The 14,157-nt window shown below is 39.4% G+C and overlaps 1 protein-coding gene across 1 annotated transcript; it reads right to left on the bottom strand.

Annotated features, from left to right (window-relative positions):
• Positions 1–2,751: 2,751 nt before the first annotated feature.
• Positions 2,752–7,883, bottom strand: LOC134344847 (eotaxin-like). The gene is made up of 3 exons (XM_063044957.1): positions 7,762–7,883; positions 4,038–4,158; positions 2,752–3,748 (listed from the first exon to the last, which is right to left on the bottom strand). Exons 1-3 carry the CDS (start codon positions 7,820–7,822, stop codon positions 3,661–3,663), a joined length of 270 nt encoding a protein of 89 aa, XP_062901027.1. The 5' UTR covers positions 7,823–7,883; the 3' UTR covers positions 2,752–3,660.
• Between the last annotated feature and the right edge of the window lie 6,274 nt (positions 7,884–14,157).

Genomic DNA, 14,157 nt, shown 5'->3' with positions numbered 1-14,157 from the left:
GTTGAATCCTTGTGGGTTCAGTTAAGAAACTGCAAGGGTAAAAGGACCCTGATGGGCATTATATACAAGCCTCCCAACAATAGGAATTAGAAAAGGCCTGTCAAAAGGGAAATTCTATGATAGTCATGGGAGATTTTAACATGCAGGTTGAATGGGAAAATTAGATTGGTAATGGATCTCAAGAGAGGGTTGAGTGCCTAGGAGATGGCTTTTTAGAGCAGTTTGTCATTGAGCTTACTAGGGGATCAGGTATACAGTACTGGATTGGGGGTTATGCAATGAACTGGAGGTGACTAGGCAGCTGAAGGTAAAATAACCCTTAGGAGGCAGTGATCACAATACGATTGAGTTCACATGAAAATTGATAAGGAGAAAGTGAAGTCTGACATAGCAGTATTTCACTGAAGTAAAGGAAATTACAGTGGTATGAGACAGGAGTTGGCCAAAATAAATTGGCAAGAGGTATTGACAGGGATGACAGCAGAGCAGCAATGGCATGAGTTTCTGGGAAAAAGAGGAAGGTGCAGGATAGATGTCTACCAAAGACAAAGAAAAACTCTAATGGCAAAATAGTGCAACTGTGGCCAATGGGAAGCACTAGACAGCGGGAAGATAGAAAATTGGGAAGATTTTAAAACCTTAATGCTTTTAGCAACTCGAACAATCATTAGGATGGAAAAGATGAAATATGAAAGCAAGTTAGCAAACAATATCAAAGTGGATAGTAGAAGCTTTTCAAGTATGTAAACAATAAAGGAGAGGTGTGAGTGCATATAGGACCATTAGAAAATGAGGCTGGAGAAAAAATATCGGGGGCCAAAGAGATGGCAGATGAACTGAATGCGCATTTTGCAGAAGTCTTCAGTGTAGAAGACACTAGCAATGTGTCAGTTGTTGAAGGGTGTGAGGGAGAAAATGTGAGTGCAGTTAATATTACAAGGGAGAAGCTGCTCAAAGAGTATATAAGTCACCCAGACCAGATGAACTGCACACTTGGGTCCTGAAGAGGTATTGGTGGAGATTGTGGAGGCATTAGTAATGAACTTGAAAAAAATCAGTGGACTCTGGCATGGTGCCAAAGGACTAGAAAATTGCAAATGTCACTCCTCTCTTTAAGAAAGGAGGAAGGTAGCAGAAAGGAAAATCTAGAACAGATAGCCTGACCTCAATGGTTGGGAAGATGTTCAGGTCAATTGTTAAGGATGAGTTTAGGGAATATTTGGTGACACTGGACAAGATAGGACAAAGTCTGCAAGGTTTCCTTAAGGGAAAATCTTTCCTGACAAACCTGTTGAAATTCTTTGAGGAGATTACATGTAGGATAGATTAAGGGGATGCAGTGGTTGCATGTTTGGACTTTCAGAAGGACTTTGACAAGGTGCCACACATGAGGCTGCTTACCAAGTTAAGAGCCCATGGTTTTACAGGAAAGTTATTAACATGGTTAGAGTCTTGCCTGATTGGTAGGAGGCAGCGAGTGGGAATAAAAGGATCCTTTGCTGGCTGACTGCTAGTGACTGGTGGTGTTCTGCAGGGGTCGATGCTGGGATGTTTCTTTTGCTGTATATCAGTGAGTTAGATAACGGAATAGATGGCTTTGTTACCAAGTTTGCAGATGATACTAAGTTTGGTAGAGGGGCAGGCAGTGTTGAAAAAACAAGTAGGCTGCAGAAGGACTTAGACAGATTAGGAGAATGTGCAAGAGAGTGGTAAATGAAATACAATGTTGGAAAATGGTTGTTCATGCACTTTGATAGTAGAAATAAATGTGTAAACTATTTTCTAAATGTGGAGAAAACCCAAAGATCTGAGATGCAAAAGGACTTGGGAGTCCTTGTGCAGAACACGCTAAAGGTTAACTTGCAGGTAGAGTTGGTGGTGAGGAAGGCAAATCTAATGTCAGCATTCATTTCAAGAGGTCTAGCATATAAGGGCAGGGATGTGATGCTGAGACCTTATAAGGCACTGGTGAGGCCTCACCTTGGGTATTGTGAACAGTTTTGGGCTCCTCATCCAAGAAAAGTTTTGCTAGTATTGGAGAGGGTTCAGAGGAGGTTCACAATGTTCACAAAGAGGTGCACTCGCTGGAATTTAGAAGGATGAGAGGGAATCTCATTGAACCGTCTTGAATATTGAAAGGCCTAACAGAGTAGATGTGGAGAAGAATGTTTCCCATGTTGGGAGAGTTTAGGACCAGAGGACATAGCCTCAGGATGAAAGGGTGTCCATTTAAAACAGAGATGTGGAGAAATTTTGTTAGCCAGAGGGTGGTGAATTTGTGGAATTTGTTACCACAGGAAGCTGTGGAGGCCAGGTTGCTGGGTGTATTTAAGGCAGAGATTGGTAGGTTCTTGATTGGACACGGCATCAAAGGTTACAGGGAGAAGGCTGGGGTATGGTGCTGAGGAAGAGAGAAATGGTTTGAATGGTGCTGTAGACTTGATGGGTTAATGGCCTAATTCTGCTCCTACGTCTTATGGTCTTTATCATGTATTACATTGTACTGCTGCCACAATGTTAACAAATTTCATGACATGTGCCAGTGATATTAAACCCGATTCTGATTCTGATTCTTTTGGGTTTCTTTGTTTTTTTCACTGTCCGTAGGGAAAAGAATCTCATGGTTGTATAATGTATACATACTTTGATAATAAATATGTTTTGAACTTTCAGATTTGAACTTCAATATAGCAGACACAGACAAGGCTAATGATAAACAGAGATGATCTATTTACAAATGATAAATCCACACTTTATTGAAACAGAAAATAAATGCCAGGAAATTATAATTAAAATACATAACTATATTTTTTGACTTAAGTAGAAGAATTCTCTTTGTGGGATGTTATAAAGTACTAAAAAAGTGACATTAAACAAAAGCTTGAAATTTCAGGATATTTCCTGCATGCAAATTATGTGGGCTATTATGCAATCAATCTTGAAAATAAATAAATTCTTTTCTATCCAGTTAGTTTAAGGGGGCCCATCCTTCATTCAATCTTCTCTGAAGAAACAGTTAACATGAATGACTTTTCACTACCTGACAGTGAAGCCATTTTCAATGGAGAAATTACAAAATATCATTGCTTTGATCTACGTGGTCCCTTTATGCTCAAGCATTACTTACAATATATGTAAGTATGCGATTTTAATGTACAATTTGTAAACCTCTTTGGAGATGAGAACACATATACTTGTAGAGGTCCACACTGGCAGCACTGAGGTTCAAGCTTTTGTATGGCAGATGGAGATCTTACTCTTTGGTAAATTTCATGGGAGCATGTGAAAGATCTGTCTCTTCATCAGTGAGAAAGTACTAATTTTACGCTTGATTAACTGCTATTGCTCAACATTGATAGAAGCATGGAAGACAATCGGATTTTATTTATTATTTATTTTGCAATATGCATACCTAACTCTAATGGCACGTGGAAAGGTGGTAGTGGTAGTGGAGATGTACAGAAACAGTTCAAACATCAGAGAGGATCAGATAAGATGAAGCTGATTCACAATTTAATGATATAAATGCAGACGCTGCTTCCATGTGCAAACTTTCCAAGGATATGTGTAAAATACGACAGAGCATAATATTAAGTATTTGAAAACTTCCTTCATTTCACAGGTAGTTTAATCTCAGAGAATCAACATCATTTTCATCTTCTATTCCTTTTCTGGGAGTTGTTTCAAAGTTTTAATGACCCGTTTCCTTTTTGGATCTGCACAGATACGTTTGTCCCCAACTGTGAATCTGAAAAGAAATGGATTAAATTTTCATACAATGCTCTGAGAATAATAATAACATAAAACTAGGATCCAATGCTAGCCACTGAGATATTAGAATGTGTGCATACTAAATCTTTGCAGCAGAGTTTGCTATCCTGTTGACTTGGAAGTCCTTGTCATTGGACCAAGACCTTGTTCTGTCAAAGCCACGTGGTAGCTGGTATGCAACACCTGTGCCAAGTTAAACGTAATCAAATAGAGGCATGTTCCACTCCTCAGTAAAGCAAGATCCTCAGAAGAAGAGAAAAACTTACATTACAGCATTAATCTTGCAAGAGCCTTCATTTGTCTGGATTTTATATTCTTGGATTTTGTCGATGGAGGGGACTCTCTTTGAATAGTTCTTGCAACAGCTGGTCAGTATACGAGTCGGAGCTGAAAAAGAGAAGCTTTGGGGTGATAATGGGAAGGTGTACAGTATAGTACAGCAAAAGAACAAGTGCTTCAGACCACAGTATAGCACTTAAATAATTGAACTAGTAATTAAATTCCTAACCAAGCTCATTCTGTGTTCAAAGCAACACACACAAAATGCCGGAGAAATTCAGCAGGTCAGGCAGTAAATATGGAAATGAATAAGTAGTCAGCATTTTGAGCCAAGGCCCTTCTTCAGGACTGAGAAGGAAGGGGGAAGATGTCAGAATAAAAAGATGGGAAGAGGGGAAGGAGGCTAGCAGGAATATGATAAGTGAAGCCAGGCAGGTGGGAAAGATCAAAGGCTGGAGAAGAAGGAATGAGATGAGAATGGAGAGTGGATCATAGGAGAAAGGGAAGGAGAATGGTCCCAGCGAGGTAACAGGCAGGTGAGAAAAGGTAAAAGGTTAGAGTACAGAATGTTCATATCCCTTAATTTTCTGCACATACATGTGCCTATCTAAGAACCTTTTAAGTGGCTCTGTCATACTTGTCTCCACTATCTTTCATGGCAGTGCTTTCCAGATACCCATCACTCTGTGTAAGATACATGCTCTGTCTATAAACCAAAGACAGGATGATGGAGATGAATGTTGCTTTCCTGGATGCTGAATGACTACTATATCAACAAATTTGGCTCAAGTCACAGTTTAAAATTCCCTCTCTTCACTGATTGAGTTTTCCACTTGGAGGACAGGAAAAATAATGTCGAGCAGCAAAATATGTCATCGTCACCATAGGAGCTATTGTATTGAGGTTCGAGTTTATTACTCAATAGAGATTTGTTCAAACAGCAGCAAATTATCCCATTCTTAATTGGTTGCATTTGCAATAGAAAAAATTGAAAAAAAATCACAAAATTGAATTAATAAAATTATTTTTATTTTATTGAAGACTTATAGAGACATACTGGTTTTATTCTTAATGTTTTCCTATTAGTATCATGAATGACAAAGTTCACAATTTGTTTTGAACTAACCTTTAATAAGCAGATTTTACAGTTAGGGTTGGTAAAATGGACATAGAATGGAAGAACTGATAGAAACATAGAAACATAGAAAATAGATGCAGGAGTAGGCCATTTGGCCCGTCGAGTCTGCACCACCATTCAGTATGATCATGGCTGATCATCCAACTCAGAACCCTGTACCTGCCTTCTCTGCGTACCCGAATCCCTTTAGCCACAAGGGCCATATCTAACTCCCTCTTAAATATAGTCAATGAACTGGCCTCAACTGTTTTCTGTGGCAGAGAATTCCACAGACTCACCACTCTCTGTGTGAAGAAGTTTTTCCTCATCTCGGTCCTAAAAGGCTTCCCCTTTATCCTCAAACTGTGACCCCTCGTTCTGGACTTCCCCAACATCGGGAACAATCTTCCTGCATCTAGCCTGTCCAATCCCTTTAGAATTTTATACGTTTCAATAAGATCCCCCCTCAATCTTCTAAATTCCAGCGAGTATAAGCCTAGTCAATCCAGTCTTTCATCATATGAAAGTCCTGCCATCCCAGGAATCAATCTGGTGAACCTTCTTTGTACTCCCTCTACGGCAAGAATGTCTTTCCTCAGATTAGGGGACCAAAACTGCACACAGTACTCCAGGTGTGGTCTCACCAAGGCCTTGTACAACTGCAGTAGTACCTCCCTGCTCCTATACTCGAATCCTCTTGCTATGAATGCCAGCATACCATTTGCCTTTTTCACTGCCTGCTGTACCTGCATGCCCACTTTCAATGACTGGTGTACAATGACACCCAAGTCTCGTTGCACCTCCCCTTTTCCTAATTGGCCACCATTCAGATAAGAATCTGTTTTCCTATTTTTGACACTAAATTGGATAACCTCACATTTATCCACATTAAATTGCATCTGCCATGAATTTGCCCACTCACCTAACCTATCCAAGTCACCCTGCATCCTCCTCACAGCTAACACTGCTGCCCAGCTTCGTGTCATCCGCAAACTTGGAGATACTGCATTTAATTCCCTCATCGAAGTCATTAATATATATTGTAAACAACTGGGGTCCCAGCACTGAGCCTTGCGGTACCCCACTAGTCACTGCCTGCCATTCTGAAAAGGTCCTGTTTATTCCCACTCTTTACTTCCTGTCTGCCAACCAATTCTCTATCCACATCGATACCATACCCCCAATACCGTGTGCTTTAAGTTTGCACACTAATCTCCTGTGCGGGACCTTGTCAAAAGCCTTTCGAAAATCCAAATATACCACATCCACTGGTTCTTCCCTATTCACTCTACAAGTTACATCCTCAAAAAATTCTATGAGATTCGTCAAACATGATTTTCCTTTCACAAATCCATGCGGACTTTGTCCAATGATTTCACCACTTTCCAAATGTGTAGTTATCACATCTTTGATAACTGACTCTGGCATTTTCCCCACCACTGATGTTAGGCTAACCGGTCTATCATTCCCCGGTTTCTCTCTCCCTCCATTTTTAAAAAGCGTGCCTGATATGCTTGGTTTTCTGTGCGGATAAAACTGGTTCATAAAGATAAGCATATTGGAACAGAAACACATTGTATTAGATATAGTGATCTGCCTCGCGTTTCCTTAATTGCATTACGCATTGCTGTTTGGTGATGCTGCATTGTAAAAATAATTGAAGACAGTGATAGCCATTGCTGGTTTGAATAGAGATCAATACTGAGTATAAAGTGCACTGGATCTTCATCTATATTAATTGGGCTGTAAGTAAGGAAGATGAAGTAAATCTTTGCCCCTCTTCTAGTAGTGGAAATGCTTGCCGAACATGTTTGGAGTAGAGTAATATTGAAAACTGTAATGAGATATTAAAACCCCCTTCAAGACAATTCAGATTACTTTCATATTTAAATTGGAAATTTAGAAATATATACACTACAACTGTAGTAAATATGTTGCCACCTGATATATTGCTCACTGTGAAACATGAGGAGAAGATTTGGCCAATCGGTTCCATGTCAGCACCTAGCATAGTAACCCTGTTATTTCCATTCTCTGTCTTACTTTCCTGAATCTTCTCACTCATGTCCATCAATTTCTTTTACATTCTTTTATCTTTTAACTACACTAGGATTCATTTACAATAGTCAATTTTGGGATATGAGCAAAGGCCAGAACACCTGGAGGAAACCCTTGTGGTTACAGGTAAAATATGCAAACGCCACACGGAGAGCATGTGAGGTTAGAGACCTACTTTGGTGGAACGGCAAGACAGAACCATTAACTGTTGCACTGTTGTGGTAATTCAGCAATTGTTTCAATCACAAAAACACAATTAACAGCAGGAAACTGCAAATGTATTTAAAATAAGGCTAAAAGATGTTCTGGATATATTGTGGAAAAAAATATGGCTTGCTGGTTCATTTAAAGCAATCCAATATTTGTTTAGAAGTGGATCCAATACAATGTTCTAAATGGCATTATGATTGGAATTGAAAAATAGCAACCAATTGTTTAGAATTTATGAGGTGCCCTGCAAATACTACTTAAGTGACAGATTTAAAAGCAAACAATAAGCAGAAGTGTAGAATAAACATATAAAAAAATTCACTCACCTCCTGACAAAACAATGTTGAGCATGCTGAGACAAATCAGCGCTACAAGAAACTGCTTCATTTTGCTGAAGAGGTTTTCCTCACCGGTGGTGGTGCTATTAAAACATTTCAACTGTAGCTCATATATATCCTCTGAGGTGATCAAACCCCATTCTATTTTGTGTGAGGGAGGAAGTGAATGGAAGGCAGGTTTGGTGTCTCTGTGGAAACTGTGATGAGACGTTTAGACTTATCTACCCTTCCTATTCCTAACCTTTGTGGTTCTCTTTACATTTTCATTTGCAAATAACAATAATTTAACAATGTAATAGCATAATAGTCATTATCAACTGGACATTTATTTTAGCTCGATGGTTATGGAATTCTTATTTATTTTATAAAGAACGTTGATTTTTTATTCTTAGATTGATTCATGGGAAACTCTGGTTTACTGAGTCAACAAATCTCATTTGTATATCTCTTTGTCTCATGTAAACCATACCACTACACCTAAGATTTAATCAGAAAAAAGTTACGAACTTTGTTATTCTTTGTACTAGTGTAGTGATCAAGTTAAAAGAATACATTTGTTCCTATAGAATTCTTAATTGTTTGCATTTGTGAAATCTTAATTAGCATCTTTTAGTTTAAAAAAATCATAGAAATACATACAAGAAATAATAAATGTTTTTAATATCCATGGTGTTATTGCTTCAATAGATTTGTAATGTTAACTTTTTGGAATATAAAAATATAGGTGTATAAGATGATGCGAGGCATTGATCGTGTGGATAGTCAGAGGCTTTTTCCCAGAGCTGAAATGGCTGGCACATGAGGGCACAGTTTTAAGGTGCTTGGAAGAAGGTACAGAGGGGATATCAGGGGTAAGTTTTTTACGCAGAGAGTGGTGAGTGCGTGGAATGGGCTGCTGGCAATGGCGGTGGAGGTGGATACGATAGGGTCTTTCAAGAGACTCCTGGACAAGTATATGGAACTGAGAAAAATAGAGGGCTATGGGTAACCCTAGATAATTTCTCAGGTAAGGACATGTTCGGCACGACTTTGTGGGCCAAAAGGCCTGTATTGTGCTGTAGGTTTTCTATGTTTCTATGTTTCTAAAAAGGTTGGAAGACCACTACAGCTCCAGCTGATCCATCCTTGCCTGGCCTGAAGTTAAAATCAAGTCACAGTTTACAGCCCTGAACAAAATCAAATTGTAACACATTGCAAAGACAGAAGTTTTGATCTGACTCTGCAAACCGAGCTTATTCCAACTCATTCAGGTAGAAATGAGAAAAGCTGGAGACAGGTAATTGAAAATCCCAACATAGACCTTGTGAGAGAGCATTATATTGGAGCAGGGCAAATTACAAGAGCATTAGGCAGGAAATAGGGAGAGTAAATTATGAACTGTTTTTGGGCAGGTCTACATCCAATATATAGAGGGTACTTAAAGACCCAATACAAAGAGTACAGGACAGGTATGTTCCAGTAAGAAGTAAGGATGGCAATGTAAGAAAACCCTGGATGCTGAGAGAAGTAGTGAACTTAGTCTAGAAGAAAAAGAAAAAATAAGTAACATTTAGGAAGCTAGAATCAAACAGAACCCTTGGAAATAACTCAAGAAGGGAATTATGAAAGCCAAGAGAGGCCATGAAAAGTCATTGGCAAGTAGGGTTAAAACAATCCGAAGGCATTCTAAACATACGGTACATCAAGAGCAAATGATGACTAGGGAGAGGGTAGAACCACTCAAAGATAAATAGGGGAACATTTACTTAGATGCAGAGGATGTAGGTGAGGTCCTTAATGAATATTTTACATCAGTATTTCCAAAGGACAAGGATGTGAAGGATCAGTACAGAGAATATTGCAGGTATATACAAGGGCATTTCAAAGTAAAGGAGGAGGTAGTGTTGGGTATTTTAAAGAGAGTTAATGTGGATAATTCCCCAGAACCTGATGGGATATACTCCAGGTTATTGAGAGAGGCAGGAGAAGAGATTGCTGGGACTTTGACTAAGTCCTCGCTAGCCACATTTAAGGTCCTGAAGAACTGGTGAGCAGCTAATGTTGATCCACTATTCAAGAAAGGAACGAGGAATAATCCTGGAAACTATAGACTGGTGAGTCTCAAGTCAGTAGCAGGAAAGTTACTGGAGAGAGTTCTTAGGGATAGGATTAATAAGCATTTGGAAAACCATGGCCTAATTAGGAAGAGCCAGAATGACTTTGTACGGGATAAGTCGTGTTTTACTATCTTGATTGACTTCTTGATGAAGTGACAAGGGTAAATGATGAAGGCAGAGTTGTGGATGTTGTCAAGTGTAACATTATCTTAAGTCTATTCAAATGAATTTATTTGGATCTGGTACTGCAGTGAGATGTTTGGGACTCAGAGTACAGTATGTTCAGACATATCTTATATCACGAAGTGAAATGAAGACTTGGCCTCTGATAATGAGGACCTCGTGACAAAATTGAAATGGATCATCCATTCACAACATTGGCTGAAAGTATTGTTTTTGCTCCAGCCTCATTTTGCTTTTCAGCCAATCCAAGTCGCTTCTCAGGCAGGAGTTGATATGTTTCATCACCAACATCTCAAAACACTTCATCACAGTGGATGTAAATGCTACTGGATGATAGTCATTGAGGCAGGTTACTATATTCTTCTTAGGCACCAGCATAATTAAAGCCTGCTTGAAGCAGGTGAGTACCTCTGACTGCTTAAGCGAGAGGTTAAAGTTTTCAGTGAATACCCACCCAGTTGATCAGCACAGATCTTAGTACTTGGCCAGGTACCCGATGCTTTCTGTGGGTTCACTCTCCTGAAGCGTACTCACAATGGCCTTGGAGCCTGAAATCACATGGATGTTGGGGTCTGTGGGAATTTGCAATGTTTCCTCCATGTTTTGACAGTTCATGCTTGCATAGAAGGCAATGAGCACATTTGGGAGTGAAGCCTTTTTGTTATCCATGTCACTTGGTTTGACTTTATCTGGAGTGAGCCATGTCTCCATGAAACATAGAACACAGGAACTTCTAATTTCCCTCAGATACAACAATTTTGCCCTTATATCCTCAACCTTGTTCTCCAGTGATTGTACATTTCCTAACAAGATGCTAGGTAGAGAGAGTTTCATTCCTCTACATCTCATCCTGTCTTGGAGTTCTCCCCTCCTTCTTCTCTTCTGACCATGGCAATATACCTCTGTCTGCTTAAAGGTGCCATACCTGCATTCTTGAGCATTAAGTCCATGGAGTCCTTCAGAAAATTATGAAATCTATAGTTCATTAAGATGGTTCAGAAGTGTATCACTTAAAGGGAAATTAAAAGCTGTAGATTGCAATGAGAATAATTCATAAGAGGTATATTTAGAAGTTTTGTAAGCAGTCCACAACATGTTCAAAGGAGGTATGAGTAGAGAAATGGCTGATGGTATTTAACCCAAACAAATGTGAAATGTTGCACTTTGGTAGGTCAAATGTAAGGAGAGAATACACAGTTCAGGGCAAAACAGTGTCAGGAGTATTGCATACAGTTCTGTTTGCCCTATTATGGGAAGGATGTTGACACTTTGGAGAAGTTGCAGAAAAGGTTCGCCAGGATGCTGCCTGGATTAGAGAGCATGCGCTATAAGGAGTGATTGGATAAACTTGGATTGTTTTCTCTGGAGTGGCGGAAACTGAGGGGAGGTTTTGTGCTATTATGTGCGTGCAGACTAAAGAACTTCAGTTCCCAGTGTGCGATGCAGGCAGTTCAACCGGAACCCAAAAGTGACATTGGTGAATGTCACACACAAGTTTTTGGCAGGTGGGAGTGTCCTGAATAAAATGTGGTCAAGCTGAAGCTATTCTGTAAATATACAATATATTAGTTTATATGCACATAAGTTTGTCTTTATTATGGCAGCAACAGGGACAGATGAAACAATGAAAGTACTCAAAAAGATAATACAGAAAAGATAGCCGGCAATTAAGAGTGACTATCCAATGTGTACTTGGGATTATTAGACATGCAGAGCTGAACTATGAACAGTGGAAGGTATGGTCTTTGAAGGGAACAGGTTTAAGATTCCAGCGTTGCTATGCAAGGAAATGCTCCAGAATATACCTGAATGGTATCTCAGTGAGGAAACATGTAAATGAAAAGCTTGTGAAGTGATGTACTGGCCAAGAATGAACCCAAACATCACCTAGACCATTGCTTCATGTGAGATACATCTTACTTACAGACAAAAGCAGCAAGCAGAACTGCTTACACCATACCCTCTACCAGACAGGCCCCAGTTCAAAGTTGGAGTGGATTTGTTTGAATATACCGGGAAGAGTCACGTTATTATAGCAGACTACTTTTCAAATTACCCTGAAGTTGCAACACAGCAATCAGCATCCAGCAAAATGGTCATCACCCTCCTGAAAGCTGTGTTTATGAGGCATGCAACTACATGGGAAGTGATATCAGGCAATGGTCTACAATTTTGGAGCTGTGAATTTGAGTCCTTTGCCAATGATTGGGGGTTTCGACATATAACAGCATAATGTCACCCAAAATCAAATGGCCTAGCAGGAAGTTTGTTCAAGGTAGTGAAAGGCCTCATGAAGAAGGTGCATGGTGAATGAGAGGACTTCTACAAAAGTCTAATGATTTACAGAATTGCGCCACTGCAGAATGGCCTTTCACCAGCCCAAGTTCTGATGGGTTGAAGTATACACACTAAACTTCCAGTGCACAAAAATCCATTGACTCCTAAAAGAGCATGCAAGGTCAAATTGGCTAAAGAGAAAGGAAAAGAAAAGCAGAAGCAGTATCATGACAAGACTGCGAAAAGCCCACAAGTCCTGAAGACTAGAAATCAAGTGTAAATCTGAGATCACAACTCCGACACATGGTTCATTCAACGATATATGCAAGAGGAAATTGCTCCACATTCCTACCAGATACAGACAGAGCAAGGACCATCTCTGAGAAGGAACCATATGGATCTATGACCACAAGCTCCAACCCATTGCTGTTGCACAGCACCTGTTCGTTCACCAAAGGGACCAGCAGATATGAAAAATGAACTTTTTAGTCAGAGTTCTCAGAAAGACACTAATATTAACACAGAAAGGAGAAGCACTACATCTGTGGAGATACACAGCAGACCAAAAATGATCATCAAGCAAGCTCAGAGACTGATTGAAAGTTGATGAGTGAATTTCCGGCTGTATTTGGTCATTACAATTGAAGTTATTGTAAATATCTTTGATAGAAAACATTATTGTTCCTTGCAAGTTTATGAGGCCATAGTATTGCATTTAGTTTTTCTTTAAAGAGGGAAGATGTGTTATTATGTGCGTGCATAATAAAAAACTTCAGTTCCCAGTGTGCAATGTAGGTGGTTCACCCGGAGTCCAGAAGTGACATTGGTGAATAGCACATACATGTTTTTGACAGGCTGGAGTGTTCTGAGTAAAATGTGGTTGAGTTGGTGGCATTCTCTAAATAAACAATGTGTTAATTTTCTTTACTTACCCAAGTTTGTCTTTATTAAGAATGAACATAACAGGTTTGATCAAGGTTTATAAGATTTTGAGAGGTATTGCTAGAGTAGACAGAGAGTATCTTTATCCCAGGGTTGAAAATATCAGAGGGCATGTATTTAAGGTGAGGAGGGTTAATTCAAAAGGTATGTGAGGTGCAAGGTTTTTTACACTGAGAGTGGTGGGTACATGGAATGCATTGCCAAGGGTGGTGGTTGAGGCAGATACATTAGAGACTTTTGAGAGATAAACACATGAATGTGAGGAAAATGGAAGGATATAGATATTGTGTAGGCAGAGAGAAGGCATTTAGTTGGCTATTTAATTAGTTTAGCACGACATTGTGGGCCAAAAGGCATGTTCCTGTGCTGTGTTTTCCTATGTTCTACGTTCCATGAGACAATTAATTCCTCTCAATCAGTGAGCAAACTATAATGTATACGGAAAACAGAGATGCAAAAGACTACAGATACTAAAATGTAGAGCGACACACAAAATGCTGGAGGAACTTGACAGGATAGGCAGCATCTATGAAGAAAAATGGATGGACTATGTTTTAGGTCAAGACTCTACAAGAGCTTGACTTTGCCACAAGTGCATGGTTAGGGAATCACTCATAATCCATTGTAATGAGTAAAATGAAATGTTTACAGGGAATTTAGAGAGATAGGCATTGTGACTCGACAATTCTTTATCATTGCTCATTTTAAGACATCCCCTCCTCTTGTTCCTTATATAACCTAATAAGCATCATTCTATTCATGTGTTTATCTCGCAAATCTATGCCGGCCACTTCATTATTCTTACTTCTAACACGTTCCTGTCAAGTTCTTCACCTGTGTTGTCTATTCAATATATTAGTGATCATCAATATTCTGAAGTTTAGTA

This window comes from Mobula hypostoma, chromosome 4 (assembly GCF_963921235.1).
Source record: "Mobula hypostoma chromosome 4, sMobHyp1.1, whole genome shotgun sequence".
NCBI classification, from domain to species: Eukaryota; Metazoa; Chordata; class Chondrichthyes; order Myliobatiformes; family Myliobatidae; genus Mobula; species Mobula hypostoma.
This window is presented reverse-complemented; position numbering and strand designations above follow the sequence as displayed.

Bases quoted from the DNA above. Each gene is read 5' to 3' on its own strand.
- LOC134344847 (XM_063044957.1), bottom strand. From the start codon at position 7,822: ATGAAGCAGTTTCTTGTAGCGCTGATTTGTCTCAGCATGCTCAACATT. The intron at 4,159-7,761 runs GTGAGTGAATTT...TCTCTTTTTCAG, and splicing joins CAACATTGTTTTGTCAGGAG to CTCCGACTCGTATACTGACC. The intron at 3,749-4,037 runs GTAAGTTTTTCT...ATTTCTTTTCAG, and splicing joins TGCAAGATTAATGCTGTAAT to ATTCACAGTTGGGGACAAAC.